General features: G+C 43.8%; 1 protein-coding gene across 2 annotated transcripts in view; it reads right to left on the bottom strand.

Moving 5' to 3' along the window:
• The window catches only part of LOC120988657 (splicing factor SWAP), a 186,405-nt gene that overhangs the window by 23,524 nt on the left and 141,199 nt on the right, over positions 1-21,682 (bottom strand). For both annotated transcript variants that reach the window (XM_040416260.1, XM_040416259.1), the window contains exon 15: positions 17,896-18,024. In XM_040416260.1, coding sequence (XP_040272194.1) covers positions 17,896-18,024 — 129 coding nt within the window. The remainder of the gene's footprint in view (positions 1-17,895; positions 18,025-21,682) is intronic.

The raw sequence follows: 21,682 nt of genomic DNA, 5'->3' as shown, positions 1-21,682 counted from the left end.
TATTAGGCCACACAGAGCGGCGCCCAGCGATGTCTCAGCACTCACCATTTAGTCCTGGGCGCCGCTCCGTTCGCCCGCAGTGCCCCATTACTGTCTCCTCTCCTGCTCCACATGCTGCTGATTACTATCGGAGCGATGGGAGGAGACATCAGCTTCACTAGTGGGCGTTCCTTCTCCCTGGCTGTAGCGCTGTCCAATCGCAGCGCAGGGAAAAGGAACGCCCACTAGTGAAGCTGATGTCTCCTCCCATCGCTCCGATAGTAATCCTATCATTGGTGGCGCAGTGCGCCCGCCCCTCCTCCGCCCCTCTCTTCTCATTGCCGCCCCTCCTCCACCCCCTCTCTTCTCATTGCCGCCCCTCCTCCGCCCCTCTCTTCTCATTGCCGCCCCTCCTCCGCCCCTCTCTTCTCATTGCCGCCCCTCCTCCGCCCCTCTCTTCTCATTGCCGCCCCTCCTCCGCCCCTCTCTTCTCATTGGTGGCAGCGGCAGCAGCACAGGGGGAGGGAGGACAGCTTCCTTCTCCCCGTGCTGCTGAGAGAGAACATGAGCGCGCCGATAGCAGCGCGCTCATGTTCAGAGATACTAGACTGCGCAGAAGCGCAGCCCAGTATCGAAAAAACGGAAATCCCGGTATCGTATCGATACCGGGACAAAAGTATCGATTGGGTATCGAAATTTCGATACCCGCAACAACCCTATGGTACACACGGAGAGACTATCGTGCTTTGCAGAAACAAAACCATAAAGAAGGGCACTGGAGAAGGGACATCAATAAGGAAAAGAAGTGCGACGACTTGTGAAGAGGTAGCAAATTGGAGATCCCAACATTGACTCCCCTACAGTTCCACTATGATTTGTATGTACAGACGTGACATGTTTTTTCATCACTCTTTGGCTAAAGTGCGTTTCTACATTTTGAGGATTTCGAAAACACTGCTTTCTCTAGAGTCCGATATAGGAGACTTATGACACAGGAACGCACCTACAATTTGATGCGACAGCTAATATGTTTCTTGCACATCAGATCCTTTGCAATCCTCTGAACAAACAGTAAAAGGAGCAAGTCTAACAAAAAAAGATTTAGCGGCAACCTGAGAGCTGCAGATGCTCGCAACAGGCTGCGATACCAGAGGAAGAAGAAACGATTCTGGACAAGAAAGGTAGTCAAAGGATTGCAGCTGCACAGCTAATTTCCTGTCCCCCATATATCACAAAGGTCAGGGTCTGGAGGAGGCAGGGGAGCCTGCGTGAAGATCCAGGGTCACATCATGGACATGGAAACAAGGAACAAGCTTATACTCTCCTCAGGAAATACCCGCAGAACTACTGCACCTGCTTCAGAAGCAATGAATGAGATGCCACATTTCCCATAAAAGACGGTGCTATAGGTCGAAATAAATACCTTTGTGGGAAGAAAAAAGCGCCACACACACACACACACATTATAAATATATAATGCTGATGTACATAACTGATGTATACTCTTACTGCGCAGTTTCTCTTAAAGGGTATAGGACAGCAGATTTGTACATACAAAACTGGTGCTAATCAGTTGCTGCTAAAGACATCTGTGTGGGTCCCATGTTCACATGTTCCTGCATTGCTGAGAAAAATGAAATTTTAATATATGCAAATGAGTCTCTAGGAGCAATGGGGGCGTTGCCATTACACCTAGAGGCTCAGCGCTCTCTGCAACTCCTGCCACGCCCTTTGATGGACAGGTTCAGGCAGTGTAAACGTGATCACACCTGGCCCTGTCAAAGTACAGAGGGTGCGTAAGTTGCAGAGAGAGCTAAGCCTCTAGGTGTAATGGCAATGCCCCGAATGCTCTTCGAGGCTCATTTTCATAAATTAAAACTTCATGTTTCTCAACAATGCGGGCACACATTAACATGGTACCAACACAGATGTCTTCAGCTGCTCAGTGCACATGTAACAGATCAGCCAGTCTCATAGGTACAAATCTGCTGACAGATGCCTTTTAAGACGTTAATAAAAATGTTTAAGACTGAGTGCCGTTCTTATCGATGGGCTGTGACTGGCACTGCACTGCAGTCCTAATGGCAGGAATTAGCTGAGCAACACTACCAGGTGCCGCCTACCTACAAAAGTGGCGCAGTTTCTGAAAGAAATTTGTTGTTTTTCTACTCTCATACTGAACTACTTAAAAAAATTATTTGAAAGCACTGAATGGCTATAAAAGACAAATTCCCATTCCCTCCCAGAGTGGCAATAGTCAAAGCTCATATTTCATAAGTATACAAAATAAAATAAGGAGAAGGACATATATGTTCTGTGGGCACAAGGCCTAATTGTTGTAGATCTAAAAAAAATGACACCTGGTAGAGTCTCAGACTTGCTGGCACATTGGCATTGGAAAGACAAAAGATATGAGCAGGGATGCCCAACCTGTGGCCCTCCAGCTGTTGCAAAACTACAACTCCCAACATGCCCGATAGCTGTAGGATGTCTGGGCATGCTGTGGGAGTTGTAGCTTTGCAACAGTTGGAGGGCAGCAGGTTGGGCGCCCCTAAAATAGAGGAAAGTAGAGCCAGACATGATTAACCCCTTAAGGACTCAGCCCTATTTCACCTTAAGGACTTGGCCATTTTTTGCAAATCTGACCAGTGTCACTTTAAGTGCTGAGATAGTTTTTTCGTCACATATGGTACTTCATGACACTGCTAAAATTGGGTCAAAAAAGTAAAAAAAAAAATTCATAAAAAAATACCAAATTTACACAAAATTTTGAAAAATTGGCAAATTTCAAAGTTTCAGTTTCTCTACTTCTGTAATACATAGTAATACCCCCAAAAATTGTGATGACTTTACATTCTCCATATGTCGACTTCATGTTTGTATCATTTTGGGAATGCCATTTTATTTTTTGGGGATGTTACATAGCTTAGAAGTTTAGAAGCAAATTTTGAAAATTTTTCAGACATTTTCCAAATCCCACTTTTTATGGACCAGTCCAGGTCTGAAGTCACTTTGTGAGGCTTACGTAATTAGAAGCCACCCAAAAATGACCCCATTTTAGAAACTACACCCCTCAAGGTATTCAAAACTGATTTTACAAACTTTGTTAACCCTTTAGGTCTTCCACAAGACTTCATGGCAAATGGACATAAAATTTAAGAATTTCATTTTTTTGGAAAATTTTCCAATATAATCCATTTTTTCCAGGAACAAAGCAAGGGTTAACTGCCAAACAAAACTCAATATGGGTTGCCCTGATTCTGTAGTTTGCAGAAACACCCCATATGTGGTCCTAAACTACTGTTTGGCCAAACGGGAGGATATAGAAGGAGGGAAACGCCATATGGGTTTTGGAAGGCAGATTTGGCAGGACTGGTTTTGTTTATACCATGTCCCATTTCAAGCTCCCCGTTGCACCCCTAGAATAGAAATGCCAAAAAAGTGACTCCATCTAAGAAAGTACACCCCTCAAGGTATTCAAAACTGGGATTACAAACTTTGTTAACCCTTAAGGTGTTCCACAAGAGTTAATGGCAGATGGAGAAACAATTATGGAATTTCTATTTCTTGGGAAAATTTTCCATTTTAACCCTTACTTTATTACTGGAAAAAATGGGTTAACAGCCAAACAAAACTCAATATGGGTTGCCCTGATTCTGTAGTTTGCAGAAACACCCCATATGTGGTTGTAAACACCCCATATGGTTTTTGGAAGGAAGATTTTGCTGGACTGGTTTATTTACACCATGTACCCTTTCAAGCCCCCCTGATGCACCCCTAGAGTAGAAACTCCATAAAAGTGACCCCATCTAGGAAACTACGGGATAAGGTGGTTGTTGTTTTGGGACTATTTTAGGGTAAATATGATTTTTGGTTGCTCTATGATACACTTTTTTGAGGCAAGGTAACAAAAAATTTTCATTCTAAAATTGTTTCTACATTCGCTATTTAGTTTTGTGGAACACCAAAAGGGTTAACAAAGTTTGTAAAGCAACTTTTGAATACCTTGAGGGGTGTAGTTTCTTAGATGGGGTAACTTTTTTGGAGTTTCTAATCTAGGCTACATCAGAGGGGCTTCTAATGGGACATGGTGTAAATAAACCAGTCCATCAAAACCTGCCTTTCAGAAACCATATGGCGTTCCCTTCGTTCTATGCCCTGCCGTGTGGCTATATAGCCGTTTACGACCACATATGGGGTGTTTTTGCAAACTACAGAATCAGGGCAATAAATAGTTTTGTTTGGCTGTTAACCCTTGCTTTATTACCGGAAAGAAAGGATTCAAATGGAAATTTTGCCAAAAAAATTGGTGTTTTGGCACCGTTTTTATTTTATATTTTTAACGCTGTTCATCCGAGGGGTTTGGTCAAATGTTATTTTTATAGGGCAGATTCTTACGGACGCAGCGATACATAATATGTCTACATTTTAAAATGTATTTAGATTTTACACTATATTATCATTTATCATTATTTTAGTATCTCCATAGCCTGGGAGCTACAGTTTTTTATTTTTTTTGCTGGGCGACTATCTAAGGCTACTTTCACACTAGCGTTCGGAGCGGATCCGTCTGATGTTTCATCAGACGGATCCGCTCCGATAATGCAGACGTTCGCATCCGTTCAGAACGGATGCGTCTGCATTAAAACTTAGAAAATTTTCTAAGTGTGAAAGTTGTCTGAGCGGATCCGTTCAGACTTTACATTGTAAGTCAATGGGGAACGGATCCGCTTGAAGATTGAGCCATATGGTGTCATCTTCAAGCGGATCCGCCCCCATTGACTTACATTGTAAGTCTGGACGGATCCGCTCGCCGCCGCACGGCCAGGCGGACACCCGAACGCTGCAAGCAGCGTTCAGGTGTCCGCTCACTGAGCGGAGCGGAGGCTGAGCGCTGGCAGGCGGATGCATTCTCAGTGGATCCGTCTCCACTGAGAATGCATTGGGGCCAGACGGATGCGGTCGGGACCGCTCGTGAGCCCCTTCAAACGGAGCTCACGAGCGGACACCCGAACGCTAGTGTGAAAGTAGCCTAATGTAGGGGCAAATTTTTTGCAGGATGAGATGGCGGATTTATTGGCACTAATTGGGGGTGCATATGACATTTTGATCGCTCGCTATTACACTTTTTGTGATGTTAGGTGACAAAAAAATAGCTTTTTTTTTTTACACTTTTTTATAACGCTGTTCATCCAGGGGGGTTGGGTTAAATGTTATTTTTATAGAGAAGATTTTTACGGACGCGGCGATGCCCAATATGTATGGCTCTCAGACTTTGGAGACACTAAGCAGGCATCCTCAAACTGCGGCCCTCCAGATGTTGTGAAAATTCCCACCATGCCCTGCTGATAGCTATAGGTTGTCTGGGCATGCTGGGAGTTATAGTTTTACAACATCTGGAGGGCCGCAGTTTGAGGATGCCTGCACTAAAACTAATATTTTTGGAAAAAAAAATTGTTTCCGTGTCTCCAGTCTGAGAGCCATAGTTTTTTATGTTCTCTAGGGGACTGTTGGGGATTATAAAAATGTAGTACTCCATGGAAGTGTGATACTCCCTGAAGCAATCGATAACGCAGAGGCCCGAATGATCGGGGCAAGTGTCACACTGAGTGGTGGTGTTCTTCTGTATCCCCCTCCTGTGACACACACTGCACTTTTTTTGGGTCCGTCCCTTCTTTCCAGTATGGGGGACCACACCTGGAAAATGTTGGCCAGGGACGATCCGGGCGCCTCCAATTCCCGAGGTACTCCGGCCTGCTCTTTCCCGGTCTGAAAAAATCAGGTCCTTGAGGACTGCCTCATAGAATTGGAGGAATGTCCCTATGCTGCCAGCGCCTCGGGATAGAACAAAAGCGTTGTACAAGGCAACCTGTACCAAGTAGACCGCAACTTTTTTGTACCGTGTCCGGGTTTTGCGCATGGCATTATATGGCTTGAGGACTTGATCAGAGAGATCAACTCCTCCCATATACCGATTGTAGTCGACGATACAAATCGGGCTTGAGGACCGTTGCCGCGGTACCTCGCACAGGGGTGATGCTGGTACCGTGGATTTTGGACAGTATAAGGACATCCCTCTTGTCCTTATACCCGACCAGCAACAGGTTTCCACTGGTAAAGGCAGGGGTCTCACCCCTGGGGATAGGTACCTGGAGGGGGTAGGTAGGGAGGCTGCGTTGATTTTTCCACACGGTCCCACAAGCGGACGTGGATCTAGCGGCAAGGGACCTGAACAAGGGATGATGGTGGTGGGGGGGCAAGTGGCAGCACTCCTGGGTGGGTCTAGGGCAGTGATGGTGAACCTTTTAGAGACCGAGTGCCCAAACTGCAACCAAATACCCACTTATTTATCGCAAAGTGCCAACATGGCAATTTAACCTGAATACCAATATAGCATATCTTCCATGTACTTTATCATTTAGCTATAATAGCTTAATAGCATACATTCAGTGTGCTGCCTGTGCTGTTCATAGTGCGTCCTGTGCTGATGAATGGCAGGAAAAGTCTAAGGCATATTGGTACGCCATAGACATTTTCCAAGGCGCGGGTGCCCACAGAGAGGGCTCTGAGTGCCGCCTCTGGCACCTGTGCCATAGGTTCGCCATCACTGGTCTAGGGTCTCACAGCTAAGTGTTGTGGACCCCAACCACCAGAGACAATAAATCAGATAAAGTTCCCCCCCCCCCCCTAACTAACTCTCCCTTCTATCCCTGCCTAATCGTGCCTCTCCCTCACTGACCCTAACCTACCTGGAGGGTGATGGGTGCAGGAGGGTGATGAGTGCCAAGGGGGGGGGGGGGAATCACAGGAGCTGGTGCAGCAGCAGGAAGAGGAAGGGAGAGAGGAGCGACGGGAGTTTGAATCTCCCGCCTCTCTCCCCGCACCAAGGACAGCACCGCCGCCCACAAATGCTCGGACTGCGATTGGTGGTGTGTAATCACACCACCGATCACTGTCCTTTTCATCGGGTCACCGGAGACCCGAATGGACCGGAAACGCAGCAAACCGCAGGTCTGAATGACCTGCGGTTTGCTGCAATCGCCGGCGTTGTGACAGGATGCCCGCTGAATGATTTCAGCGGACATCCTGTTCCAATTAACCTGCGCCGCAATGTAGTTTTAAAGTTAGGACGTACCGGTAAGGACTCGGCAAACATTGCGTACCGGTACGTCCTAAGTCCTTAAGGGGTTAAGAAGGACTGAGTGTGCACTGCCACTACTTATCCCCTAGGACAGTGGTCCCCAACCTTTTTTGCGCCAAGGACCAGTTTCATGCAAGACAATTTTCCCAGGGACCGGGTGGGGGGGATGGGGTGAAAGGGCAGGGCTGACCGATTCACGCGCATAACAAAAACACAAGGTGCATATTAAAATATATAACTATATAACGACTATATAAATTGGCACTGGTCTCTGCTGCACCCCCCATGTAAGCCATCAGACCCCCCCCCCCCCATGTCAGCCATCAGACACCCCCCCCCCATGTCAGCCATCAGACCCCCCCCCATGTCAGCCATCAGACCCCCCCCCCCCATGTCAGCCATCAGACCCCCCCCCCCCCATGTCAGCCATCAGACCCCCCCCCCATGTCAGCCATCAGACCCCCCCCCCCATGTCAGCCATCAGACCCCCCCCCCCATGTCAGCCATCAGACCCCCCCCCCCCATGTCAGCCATCAGACCCCCCCCCCCCATGTCAGCCATCAGACCCCCCCCCCCATGTCAGCCATCAGACCCCCCCCCCCTCATGTCAGCCAGCAGACCCCCCCCCCCCATGTCAGCCATAAGCCTCCCATGTCAGCCCCCAGTGCAAATAAAATAAAATAAAAACACTTACCTCTCCTGCTCCTGGTCACCATCGCGATCCTCTTCATTCTGCTGTCAGCTGTGTATCGCGGCGCACAGTGTGAGGTCACAGAGCGACCTCACGCTGTGCGCAGCCGATAGCCGAGCCGAGGACCAGGAAGCGGTAAGTACAGATCCTTCACCGCTTCCTGGTCCTTCTGTACTAATGAAGCACTTCCATAATGGAAGTGCTTTATTAGTACCACATTAAAGACTGCCCTGATCGCCGCGGCCCGGCAAACCATCTTCCAGGGCCTGGTCCTGGGCCGCGGCCCGGCGGTTAGGGACCACTGCCCTAGGATGTCCGATACAGAGATGGGATTATCCCACTGATGACTCTGGGCAACTCCACTTTTCCTATATTCATTATGGATGGACAGAAGAAAATGTTGTCCTCTTTATTCTCCTAATCTGCCCTCCAAATAATTATGATGAATTAGACTTGCTGTATGCCTGCAGAAACCCATAAAATAATGAACAGATTTTATAATTTTCTGCAAAATACATATTGTATGAGGGACATTTTCATCTTTATCTGTTCCTGCTGTACAACAAATGCAAAATTCTCATTAAACTTTTACACAGAAAGACTTCTATTCATTTTAACTACACGGGACAAGTTATGCTATACTAAATCCTTCTAAAGCCAAGCCTGTACACAACATCTACAGTCTGGAATCTTAAAAGCTAAAAATAAAAAATCACATTATAAAGAAGCCCATATTCTAGAAAAGTGAACAGAACAAATGTTAATGGCCGACTTCAGAAAGGACCCCTGGAGGACATGAGCTAATTTGCCCTAATTTGTCTCACTTATTACACAGTGCGCTAGTGAGTCACTGCAAGAGCAAGAAGAGCGCGGATTACAGCTTCTCACAAATGTATCTTAAGCCATACTCGCAAGCACGCTCCATCAGAAATGTAATCTTTCTTATATCATTCGGTGCTAAAACGAAGCGCATTAAACCAGGAGACCATAGAAGGCAAAGGCATGTCTTATGGTAGATGCACGGAGCGCTTGCTACAAAGAAGGTTGTGGAATGTGGACTTCCAGTGTCAGTCAGGATCCCCCAGCTGTATGGCAGCTCTTGACAATGACACAGCATCATATAGAAGAATAGTACACATACCAGCCACTGGATTAGAAAAGGACATCAATACCACTTATGTGACTCTGGTCTTTAAATCTCCTCAGCAGCACTCTCAGCTGATTTTCTGGAATGGTCAACCATGTCCTATAGCTACTATTTTGGTGGTTTTCAGCACCCCTAATGACTAGCTGTTTGAAGAGAACTCAGCGCTCGTACAAGCACCGTGTTCTCTTCTCAGTTAACCTGCTTGCTGTCGACATTGTAGTGGCGAGCAGGTGTAATTACAACTGCTACATCTACATTAACTTGAATAGGAAGGAGTTGTCGTACAGAAGTGAATGCTGCTGCAATGTCGACAGCAGGTAGGTAAACAGTGAAGAGAATGCAGCGCTCGTACGAGAGCGGTGTTCTTTTCAAAAGGCTAAATCGGCAGAGTGCCAGGAGTTGTGCCCCCTCCAAAATCTGATATTTATGACCTTTGTGGATAGTCAATATATAGGTTTTCTACTCGTGACTGGTTTGGAGCAAGTGGTACAACCCTTGCAATGGATCAGAGTTATGATATTGTGGATGTGAAGAGGTTAACACAGCATATTTAGTAGACCTATTCACAAACCATAGACCTCTGGGCACTCTGGGTGGCATTAATTTGAATATTTTTACTAGTTAGTAAAAGACGCCATTAGCTGTTGCAGTGATTATTTTTAGCACTTAAACAATAGGAAATTCACTAAAGTCCTAATAATAAACAGGAGATCTGCATAAACTGCTCAAGAATGTAGCTTACTTCAACCTTTAAGACACAGTCTCGTTTTTTGCCTCACTGCATTTCTAATTTTCAAAAATGTTATTATGGTATAATTTTTCAGGAAGTAAACATTTAAGGGGTATTCCAGTAATAAGACATTATCCCCTACTGACACGCTGTTCATGACCTGACTGATGAGGCCAGCGTTTGGCTGAGCGTTCACGTCAACGATGGACGTGGTGTTACCAATCCCAGCCCGAACTGAGGAACAGACCAAAAGTGCTGGAGCAGAGAGACCTTTAGGTAAGGTAAGTTAAAAGGAAATGCATCACCAGAAATGTTTTCTGCCAGTTAAAACCAGATAGCAACACATTTTTTTCTAATCTGTCTCTATTTCCTGATTACAGAATTTTTTTAATTCTGTTTTCCAGAACATGATCATGGGGGCGGCCATCTTGCCTGAGCTGTTCTTAACAGCATCTAAAAGGCATTAAGAAAACTGCTTTATGGCAACCACATGGGTCATAGACATAATGGTCAGGGGGGGATCTCATTCACTTCTATGGGAGAGTTTTCTAGGCAAGCTCTGTGACCTGTGCATGTGAATGGTGGATCCTGTCTTCTCAATACAGAGGTGATATCCTTACAGGTAAAATTAGATTGAAAGATAAGCAGGTAACTGCAGTAACGTGATCTGTACAGACGAGAAGTGGCGCCTATTAGTCTTAATGGCCAGTGGGAAAACCGCAAGATGTTGCGGTTTTTGTTTATAGATATCAACATGGAAAATTAAAATATCACCAAAAATTCTTTAAAACTATGTTAAACATAAAAACCCGTTTTAAACAATAGGTAGTTTTCTGACGACACATTCTCTTTACTGTCTGCTGCCCTGATCTTTTTAAATCATGTCAGACAAGCAAGAGTCCATGCCAAAACGTGACCCTTTATATTTCTGCTAATTATTATTATTCTGTAATGGATGGAGTCTCACCCATCTGAAGATAAGCCTGAGGATGTCTAAAACCATAAAACTAATCAGCAGGCGATGACAAACCTGTACTTTTACATAACTCATAGGTCCCGATGATAAAACTGATCAGCAGGCTATGTCTATGTGTGCACTTACATAATTCATAATCGCCGGTGCATTGCCTTCAGTGGTATAGAGTGAAGTACACAAAAGCGCTAGGAATCTGGACAATGCTCAAGTGCTGAAGGAAAAAGGAACGTACATTGTGCAAAAAACACAAAGCTCTTCTTGCAGACACAGCGCGAGACTGAACTTAGCTTGGCTCCAAAGCTGTGGAAAGTACTACAAAGCACAGCAAGATCACCAGGTCTGGAGACAATATTCATTATCACACATGCGGCGGATGCTCTTGGACAATCATTTCCACAAACAAGGGCTTTATGTTCCCTGACTGCTGAAGCATACAAAAATAAATAAAAAATCAAGTCATACACCAAGGAAAAAGGCATTATTGTTTCCCAGCCAATATAGCATCATGAAAAAGAAAAAAAATGAAAATTATTAAAAAAAAATTACAGTGAGGAAAGGAATATCATTACATTTCATCCTTGAGAAGACCATAGGCAATGACAAAGGCAAAGTAATCACGGTTGGGAAGGCAACCCATAGTCTGTGATAAATTGGACTTGAGAGTTTTCAAAAATGGATGAAAGACTTTTTTTTTACAGAAGAAATGGCAATTTTATTGTGCAGCGGCATATAAGTAGTTATTCTTAATCATATTCATTTTGATTGTTTTCCTTAAAGGGGTTTTCAAGTTGTAAAATAAATTAAATATATCAGCATTAACCCCTTCAGGATCCTGCCATTTTTAGCAAATCTGACATGTCACTTTATGTAGTGATAACTTTAAAACGCTTTTACTTATCAAAGCCATTCTGAGATTGTTTTCTCGTCACATATTGTACTTCATGACAATGGTAAATTTGAGTCAAAATAGTTCATTTTTATTTATTAAAAAAAATACAAAATTTACAAAAAATGTGGAAAAATTAGCAAATTTTGATTTCTCTACTTTTATAATAAATAGTAATACCTCCAAAACTAGCTATTACTTTACATTCCCCATATGTCTACTTCATGTTTAGATCATTTTGAAAATGACATTTTATTTTTTCTGGGACGTTAGAAATTTTAAGATTTGCTTCTAAATTTCTAAGCCTTCTAAGAAAATTTCCAAAACCCAATTTTTTAAAGGACCAGTTCAGTTATGAAGTCACTTTGTGGGGCTTACATATAAGAAACCACCTATAAATCACCCCATTTTAGAAACTACACCTCTCAAGCTATTCAAAACTGATTTTACAAACTATGTTCACCCTTTAGGTGCCCCACGAGAATTAAAGGAAAATGGGAATTAAATTTCCAAAATTCATAATTTTTTTTAGCAGATTTGAAATTTTACTAAAAATTTTTTTATGCAACACATCAAGGGTTAACAGTCAAACAAAACTCAAAATCTATTACCCTGAATCTGGAGTTTACAGAAACATCCCATATGTGCTCAAAAAACCATGTATGGGCGCACAGCAGGCTTCAGAGTGGAAGGAGCACCATATGGCTTTTGGAGAGCGGATTTAGCTGGAATGGTAATTGGCAGCTATGTCGTATATGAAGACACCCTGAGGTGACCCTACAGTGCACAGGAATCTTTCAAGGTGTGTAGTGAGCACTTTGACCTCTAAGGTGTTTCCTAGAATTAGGAAACATTTAGCAGTGAAAATGAAAAATTGCATTTTTTTTCCCACAAAAAAGGTGCTTTTCACCCACATTTTTCACCCAAAGGGTAACAGGACAAAATGCACCCCACATTTTGTTACCCCATTTCCCCCCGAATATGGCAACACCCCATATGTGCTCAAAGAATGACGTATGGGCGCACAGCAGGGCTCTAGAGTCAAACAGCAAAATATGGATTTCGATGGCAGGCCTGAATTGGCAGACATGGATTTTAGCTGCCATGTCGCATTTAAAAAATTCCTGGAGGTTCCCAGAAAGTGACCCCATTTTGAAAAGAGCACCCCCGTACAAACATTTTAAGGGGGGGAAAGAGCACTTTTGACCTAACAGGTGTTTCACAGAAATAAATATATAGTGGTTGGTGAAAAGTGGCTATGTAAGCTATGCAGACTAAATCGGAGATATAAGGTGGTAAAACTACAGGGTGTATCATGGATGAAATTAAATTAATACTCCATGGATGAGTGGTAGATTTTAAAACACTCCTGCATGCACAGGCAAGGTTTTTCAGGGCACGTTTTGCAGTGGTAAATTGTGCCTTTCCTTATCCCCCTTTTGGAACACACCCTGAATCTATTTTGGGTCCTTCCCTTCCTCGCTGTTTGGGGGACTCCACCAGGAAAATGTTGCCTTGGTACAACACGGGCAACATGACTTCCTGAAGTACTGGGACCCTCCCCGGCCTGGGTTTGAAAAATTAGGGCCCTGATAACCACCTCTTGGAACTGAAGGAAAGTTCCTGTGTGGCCTGCAGATGGAAATGGCACGTATGCATTGCACATTGCCATCTGTACAACGCGTACGGCCAGCTTTTTGTACCACACTTTCGTTTTTTATGTGGCACTGTAGGGCTCCAGAAATTAATCTGAAAGATCCACCCCTCCCCGGTGCCTGTTGTAGTCCAGGATACAAACTGGTTTGGGGGTAGTGGTTGTGGTATCTCGTACAGGAGCAGGGGAGCTGGTGTTAGTGTGAATGGTGGTCAGTAAAAGGACATCCCTCTTGTACTGAACCTCCAAGCATGTTCTCATTGCGGAGAGCCCTACTTTCACCCATTCTCAGTGGTTGCCCTAACAGGGATCTAGGGAGGCCTCTCAGATTTTTGCGCACTGTGCCGCAAGCCACAGTACCTCTGGCAGTTAGGGACCTGAATAGGGGTATGCTGGTATCATAGTTATCCAGATAGTTGGAAGATCATGTGGGACTTACTGCACCCACTGCTGGAGAAGGGTTACCACCTCTAATTCCTATGATGGGGGGCATTCTGGGGGTTATATCCGGGAGTCTTTCCCTTCGTAAATAAATGCAAAACTTGTGGGTGTACCCGGAGATACTCTCACAAAGTTTGTATATCTTTATGCCTTACCTTGCCCGTTTGCTAGGCAGGTACTGGCGGAATCTAATCCTCCCTTTGAAAAGTAATAGGGACTCGTCTACACAGACATTTTTATCAGGGTTGTACACCTCAGCAAACTTGGTGTTAAAGTGGTCAGTGGCAGGCCTAACCTTGAACAGATGGTCAAATGTCAGGTCGTTTTGGGATGGGCACTGTGTAGTCGTTGTAGTGTAGGAATTTCCTAATTGACTCAAATCACTTTCAGGTCTTACTGTAAATTGGAGTCTGGTGGAAAATGTCCGAACTCCAATATTGTCTGACTTTTGGCTTCTTTACAACGCCCATATGCAGCACGAATCCCCAAAATTTCATCATCCCTGCTGCACTTACTGAGGTCCAACCTAGGGGGTCTAGCATATGCCGATGTAGGGTTCTGATGAATGAATTGTTGGGCGTATAAATTGGTTTAGGCCACCATTAAATTGACAAAATCTTCAAAGAAGAAGATTTAGAAAAAAATCTAGTTCAGTGAAGCCTGCACTGTCTATCTGTATTCCAGAGCAGCCCTCAAAATCCGGAATTTGGGGCTGATAATAGTTAGGAGGTGGGGTCCATATGGGCTCACTCTGGGGGTGCTGCTTCAGCTGTTCTGGGGTGCCTTCTAGAGGGTCCCTCATCAGTGGAAGATGATGATGAGGGGGTAGAGGAAAGTGGCATCCTCGTTGGGACGGATGGGCCATTTTTATTTTATTGGGGTGTGAAATATGTAAACCTTTATTTAGTGTGAGGTGTGTATGTTGTGTTTTCACACGTGAATGGGCTTGTAATAAATTTTAAATATAGAGAAAAGGAGTAGAGAACTACAACTAACTACACAAAAAAAAAAAATTCTGCACAGTAAACTGAGCAGACCGATCAGAAAAATGGATGTTTCTGATCAGCGCTCAGCAGGTGCAGGACGCACGCACGCAGATATTCTGTGCATGTAAAAATCTACACTAACGCTACCTAAAATTGATTTCTATTTAACACAAAAAGTATTTTTTACACCAAAAAAATAAAAAAACTGAGCACAAAAGCGACCAGTAAAAAAAATTCTACTTATTGGTGCTCAGGGCTGCAGATCGCACGCAAGCTGCCGTTTGGTGCGTACGTGCAGGCACTGCAGTATAAACATTTACCGCAGATACAAAAAAAAAAAAAAAAAACTCTATCTAAATATCAACATATACATATATCTAAATATCAACATATACATATAAGATTCTAACTATTACTTCAAAATGCACAGATGAATAAAAAAATAAAATGTCTGCACAAAAAAAATGAGCCCAGGTGCTGAACAGTGGTTTATGGACTGATCAGCGCTTGGCGGTCAGAGCCCGCATGCAGAAAAAGTGGTGCAGAGCTGGAAAATTGTAAAAAAAAAATGGACGGGGAGGGAGTGGCGGGAAGGGACAGAGGGTGGTTTGGGGATCTGGAACAGCTGCAAATGAAAAAAATTAAAATAAAAATCAGTGCAGCAATTCGAGAAGTTTTTTTCTTTCAGCAGGAAAATCTCAAATCGCAGTGGTGGTGCACCACAAGTAGCACAGAACCTGTCTGCATGCAGTCACCAGCTAGAATGGCTGCCTGCAGAGAGATTCAACCCTTTCCTGTGCAGCTTTAGCGCTGCCATTGGCTGGCAGGGGATGCCAAACACTGGTGTCCCCTGCCTGACCTCGGGGGAAACAGGTGCTGACTAGTTCAGCAGCGGTTACCTCCCCATGAACCTCCCCGCAACTTCCTTCTGCTTCCGGCGCTGCGATGTGCCGGTCTTCATTGACCGGACAATCGCAGCGCTTGGAGCTGCAGGGGGGTGGAAAGACACCATGCTGCCCTTACCCGGCATGGATGCCCCCGCGATCCTGCCCCAGCATCCGGCAGATCTGTACATGTACGGCGCAGGTCCTTAAGCATGCAGTGGCAATGGGCATTTTTTTTATTTAATTTTTTTTTTTAGCAAAAGTGCAATGAGAATGGTTGAAGTCTTTGGATTAGTTTCTCGGAAATTGAAAACCAGTAGTTATTTCGTCAGAATGTTCTATAGGTAACAAAACATTTACCGTCAGTTGTTGAGAAAAGAAATACGGTGTGATAATTGATTAGGGTCCATTCAAACGTCCGTAAAATGGGTCCAGATCCATTCCGCAATTATGCGGAATGGGTGCGGACCCATTCATTTTCAATGGGGCCGGAAAAGATGGGGACAGCACAGCTGCGGACAAAAGGAGACCTTTATTAAGTGCCAGCGATGTGCGGCGTCAGTGTTTTGCGGACCACAAAACACTACGGATGTCTGCATGGACCCTAAGGCTGCACGTCCTGTCGCAGAGTAGTAAGTGAAAAAAAAAAAATGAGTTACTAAACTTTTGATTTACAAATTAAAAACTTAAAACATGTTAGATTCCCTCTCTAAAGCTATGACAAAATTCTCAGTGTTATGTTCAAGTGCTAAACATCCTGACAGGGTGGCTACTGCACCCCCAGGAACAGTAAATTATCTTTCAGATAGTTTTTCACCAGGGAGAAGAACTCTTGCATAGTAACACTGTGTGACCTGTCGTGGGGCGTAAAGGAGGGAAGTGACAAGTGCTCCAAGTGTATTTATGGCTCAAGTTGCCACACAGCAAGCCCATTCAGCCACTGCCCCTTAAAAATCAAAATCTGTTCAATAATCCAGTAAATATTCTTATAGTGTACGTTATGAACAGGAACATGGAGCTAAAGGGGTGACGTCATTATCATTCATAATGCTGTATGGTGCAGTAAACAAGGTCAGAATGGCAAAAAAGATTATGGTGATATCTTCTTAATTGTTTCTTTGAACGCATTCCAGGCTTTCAGACACTACCAGAATGACAGCAATATGTTCAGTACGGGGGAAGATATCACGGATAGAAAATCGGAATGCTGTGAATGCAGCTAAAAGTGAAAGTAAAAGCAGGTTTTACCTGCGTTTATTCCTGACTCGATTCCCAACAGTGATTTCTCCTCTGTTGCTTGGACTTTAGCTGTCATTTTAGTCTTGCATGTTTCTAGCTGCTACCATTCAGGAGATAGCAGCATCTAAAGCAGCCCTCCCCCCTCCACTTAGCTACTTTTCCACTGTCCGAGCTGGACCGGGCAAAACAGTTAAGTGGTTAATATGAAATATACTTGATCATATCTGCACAGTGGTTCCCACCACAGATTAAATGCCTTCCCTTGAAAATAAAGACTGTCCATTGTGAGCACAAGTTTCAAATAACATCTCACTTATACCGGTCAATGTTTTTCAATTCTCACGTACATCAGGATAAAAGACACTTACAGAAGGACGCGCATAGTGCAAATCTTCTCTCATAGTGTATAAAGCACTGAGTTATAGCAGAAGTGTGCACAGGAGGGATCAGTGCCGTACCTGGCATTATGGGATGTTAGTGTTGATGGGAAACCTCAGAAGCTGTTTCCACATCTAAACTGGAATATTTCAGGATTATCAGGTCCAGAGATTTACCAGAGTTGGCCTTTCACACATGTAGCTATCAGCCCAGAGATATTCCATGTCAGGAACATTCTCACTAGAGGAAATCATCTGTGATTTTGCTTAACATTTCACTGCTGTGCACTCGGACAAAACCCAGATTTAGTACTAGGGCACTGGGGAGAAAAGGTCTGGGACAGATACTGTGGATGTTTGCATTCACACATACAGCTCCTCTGGGTTACCCTGTAAATGTGAATGGGGCTAGAAATAAAAGAGCATCAACTAGTAGCCCTGCATATGAAAATCCTGCATTTACATACCAAAGCAGTGCAGAATGGAACAAGACCTAAGGTTAGAAAAAAAAATTCAGTCTGCACTACAGCTAATTAACAGACAGCCAAGTGTGAACAGAATGCAATGTGTAACGTAAGGCACACTTTAAGGTGAGCTCTTCCATTCTTCACTCCTTGCTCTTATAGCCTTTACAGTCAAGAGATTTATTGTCAGTGACCGTAAAAACCTCCAAAGCAAGTAAGGGACAATTTCCCCCCCAAAGTGCTTAAAATAAAAAGATTATAACCAGATCTGTTGCATGATACAGATTAGGATATTCGTACCGTGACCGTTTACTGCTGTATCCAGGGTTTTGTCCAACACGATAAGAACATGAGACATCTCTTTCTCGGTCTTCCTCTCTTCTTCTTTCTGTGGACTGTGGTGGTTTTCTAGGTGATCTTGAACGTGATCTGAAATAAATATGAACAGAACATTATATAGTATACGTGGAAAAGATGTGCAATAACTAGGTCAAAAATAAAAGTTTCATACCATTTATAGGTAAAATATCAATGTCACTAGAAACCTGAAACACAGTATGGATTAATCTTGATTTTTCAGTCTAATCTCTACATTCAGACGAGCCAACCAGTAGGCACTACTGGCTGAATCCCATATTTCACCATTAGTTTTCTAACTTGATATAATAGACAACGAATACCTACACGATTCCTAAAAGACATACATCCAGTTCAACAGGGAGCTGTATACCATATACTCTTTAGATTCTGTGAATGTAAAGAGTTGAGATAATCTGAGTTCCACAAAGCGAGAAAGAAGGGGTATATTTGATTCGGAACAGTGACATTTTTCTGGGGATAGTGTCTGATATGTTGTGGAAAGTGAATTAATAGACCACTGGATGCAGAGAAAGATGTTCTTGGGTCTTTCCATTTCATATCTCACAGAGGATCATTCCATGGCTGTCTAAACAACATAAGATGCTGACACATGTCAGATATAGAATAAATGGCTCTTCATATCACATTTGAAGGTACATGTTAGGCTTTCACATCTGCGTTACAGGTATTTGACAGGCTGTTCTAGCAGCCTTCCAGAGGCCTCTGGTTGTGGCACAGCCAGATGTTATCGAGTGCCCACCAGTCCCATTGACTAGAATGGAAAGCTCCAACATATCCTACTGTATAGGCATGCAGCTCCTATGCAGTACAACCCATATAGCAGCAGGGCTGTGGAGTCGGTAGATAAATGGTCCGACTCAGACTCCTCAGTTTTTGGTACTTCCGACTCCTCTGTATTTAATATGCGAATGTATTTCATACATTCCTTGAAGGAAAGAAAGGCAACATACATGTCATTACCACAGAACTACTGGCTAGGAAGCTGCTGCCTTCTCCTTTGTGTGCTGATCTTCTGCTGAAGATAGGGCAGTGGGGGGATCCAGGAAGGGGCATTTATTGTAAAACATGATTTCCCTAGTAGAATCCCATAGTCATGTTTAAAGTTTAAGCTAACAATCTGAGTTTACAAGTTTTTATAGCCTTAGCTGAATGACAGCAGTTTTTCAAATGGTTTACAGCTTCAGTCTTGAACTATTGACCATCCATTCCCTTCACTTATACAAGTGTCTCTGGTCCTGCAAAAAACATAGTTACTTAACCAGTTATCAGTGAGAGGCTAGGTTAACCATGGGCGTTGTGTTCCCTGTAACAGCGGAACACAACACAATGGAAAGTATAAGTATTGCCGCTCCTTAACTGTGCGTTGCGTGCCATATAGTGAAGCATATGAAAAGCATGCTTCTTCATGGTCACTTAACGTGTTCGTTTTGCGGTAACGTGACGCACTGCATGAATTGGCCTTTTTTCTTACAGTAGAGAAGTACCGTATTTTTCGCAAAAGTGAGGGAGAAAATAGAAGTGCATCTTATGGGGGTGAATGCTGCGACCGTCCGGTGAATAGGCTGAGAGGGAGGAGGGGCTGGGGGCCTGGTGCAGTCACTGTATCATACTAGACCGGGCCCCGCTCGCTGTAGTATACAGTAATCATATCTAACTTGTGGGTATTGTTAAAGTATTCCAATCATCTTAAATCTAGCGCTGTACTACTTACTACTAACTTCTTGGCAGTCAGGAGGCTGGGTGGGCGCTCGTAGCGCAGCTCACTAAGTCACGTCCCTGCTCCGCCCACTTTATGAATGAAGCAGGCACCGGGACCCCACTGCCATTACAGAAACAGATGCCGGCCCCCATTCACTACACAGGGTTATGGGGGGGGGGGGAAAAATCGGTGGATGACACAGAAGATAAGATGAAATATATATATATATATATATATACCTCCACAATGATCCCCCCTAACAGTGCCACCCACAATGATCCCCCCTAACAGTGCCACCCACAGAAGCCCCCATAACAGTGCCACCCACAGATGCCCCATAATAGTCTCATCCACAGACCATTAGTTCAAAACCCACTAAAAGCACACCTTCCAATTTAAATCTAGTAGGAGTCGGTTCATTTTTTGCCGACTCCGACTCCAGGTACCCAAAATTGCCTCCGACGACTCGACTCAGACTCCACAGCCCTGTATAGCACATACTTAAAGGGGTTGTAATAACGAAAAATCTGTACACCAATGGATGTGCCTTTGACATGTTAAAAAGATGTCCAATCTTGGAGTTTGGACCCGCTCCATCGCTTGGGTAGGGAGGGGGGGGGGGGGGGGGGTACTGGGCTTTAGTTGGGTAGGGAGGGTGGGTTTCCTGTTGATAAATTATTGAATGGGAAATGTGGTTCTGTACCAGATATACTTTGTAACCTGAATACGTGATTTTATGTGCTTCTTGTATCATGGTTTATGTTACTTGTGATACTTATGTAAGTAACTATCTGTCCGATCGTGTAATGCTATGGTATTTTTGTCATCTACTGTTGCATATATGCTATACAGACTGTCTTCCTTTGTTTTGTTATGATTTTTTGAAAAACCAAATAAAAATTATCTGATTCAAAAAAAATAACGAAAAATCTCAGACAACCCCTACAACTGTGATGGCTAACCTCCGGCACTCCAGCTGTGGTAAAACTATAACTCCCAAGATGCACACTTGCTTGGTTTTTCTCAGAACTCCACAGAAATGAATGGAGCATGCTGGGAGTCTGAGGTTAACCATCACTGGCCTACAATGTCCTAAAATAAAAAACATGATATACTTACATATCCTTGAGACACTTGCCCAGTACTCCTGCTGCAGTGTGTAGAGGTGCTTGGATATGGCACATGACTTCTACTGTCATTCACTGTCGTCAACTAAGCTATTCAGGCAGTGAAGTCATAGGAGATCCCCGAATGGTCCTTTTAACAGAGACCAATGACGGATAACACATATTGGCATATTGGCTTTTTATTGCTACTTTTTTTTTTTTTTACCAGACCACCACAAGACTGAAATGTGCCGTCTACTACGCTATTTTATTATTGTTTTTTTTGTGCTAAACTGACCAGCTGTACGTATACCTACCAGACGGAAGCTAAAAATATACCCTTTAAGCCTCTAACTGATGGAGCACTATGAACACACTTACCATGTATGTCGCGCAGTTCCTGGCGTACACGCTAAACACAGGGCAAAAACAAAAAGTAAACAAGCCCTAAATAAACTCTACTTTTTTCTACGCAAGAGTGTCAAGCTGACATTGTTGCCAAATACGCAGTGGCTGGTGCGGTCGTCTGGTACTGAATCTTGCTGCACAAATACTAGGATTCATTAGGAACCATATCCAAATACAAGGGGAAAGTATGCATTATAACAGTAAATGAAAGCTGAACAAAAATGCAGCAGAACATTTTATGACCTGCACAGATGAATGTCTTAATGCAAGGCATTTCATGTTATTGCATTTGCATATCAGGGTGTTAAAGATTTATCGAACTTCTGCACAGTTTCCCACTGCCAACCCACAGTACAGGTCAACATCTGAAATAAAACAGATACTATCCAAGGGATGGAGAAGTGCACACCAATGGAACTCCAGCAGCAGCTTTCAGACTAATTTCCACTCCTGATGCCCAACTACTTTGAAAGACTGTTATAACATCGCTTTT

This window comes from Bufo bufo, chromosome 2 (genome assembly GCF_905171765.1).
Source record: "Bufo bufo chromosome 2, aBufBuf1.1, whole genome shotgun sequence".
NCBI classification, from domain to species: Eukaryota; Metazoa; Chordata; class Amphibia; order Anura; family Bufonidae; genus Bufo; species Bufo bufo.
This window is presented reverse-complemented; position numbering and strand designations above follow the sequence as displayed.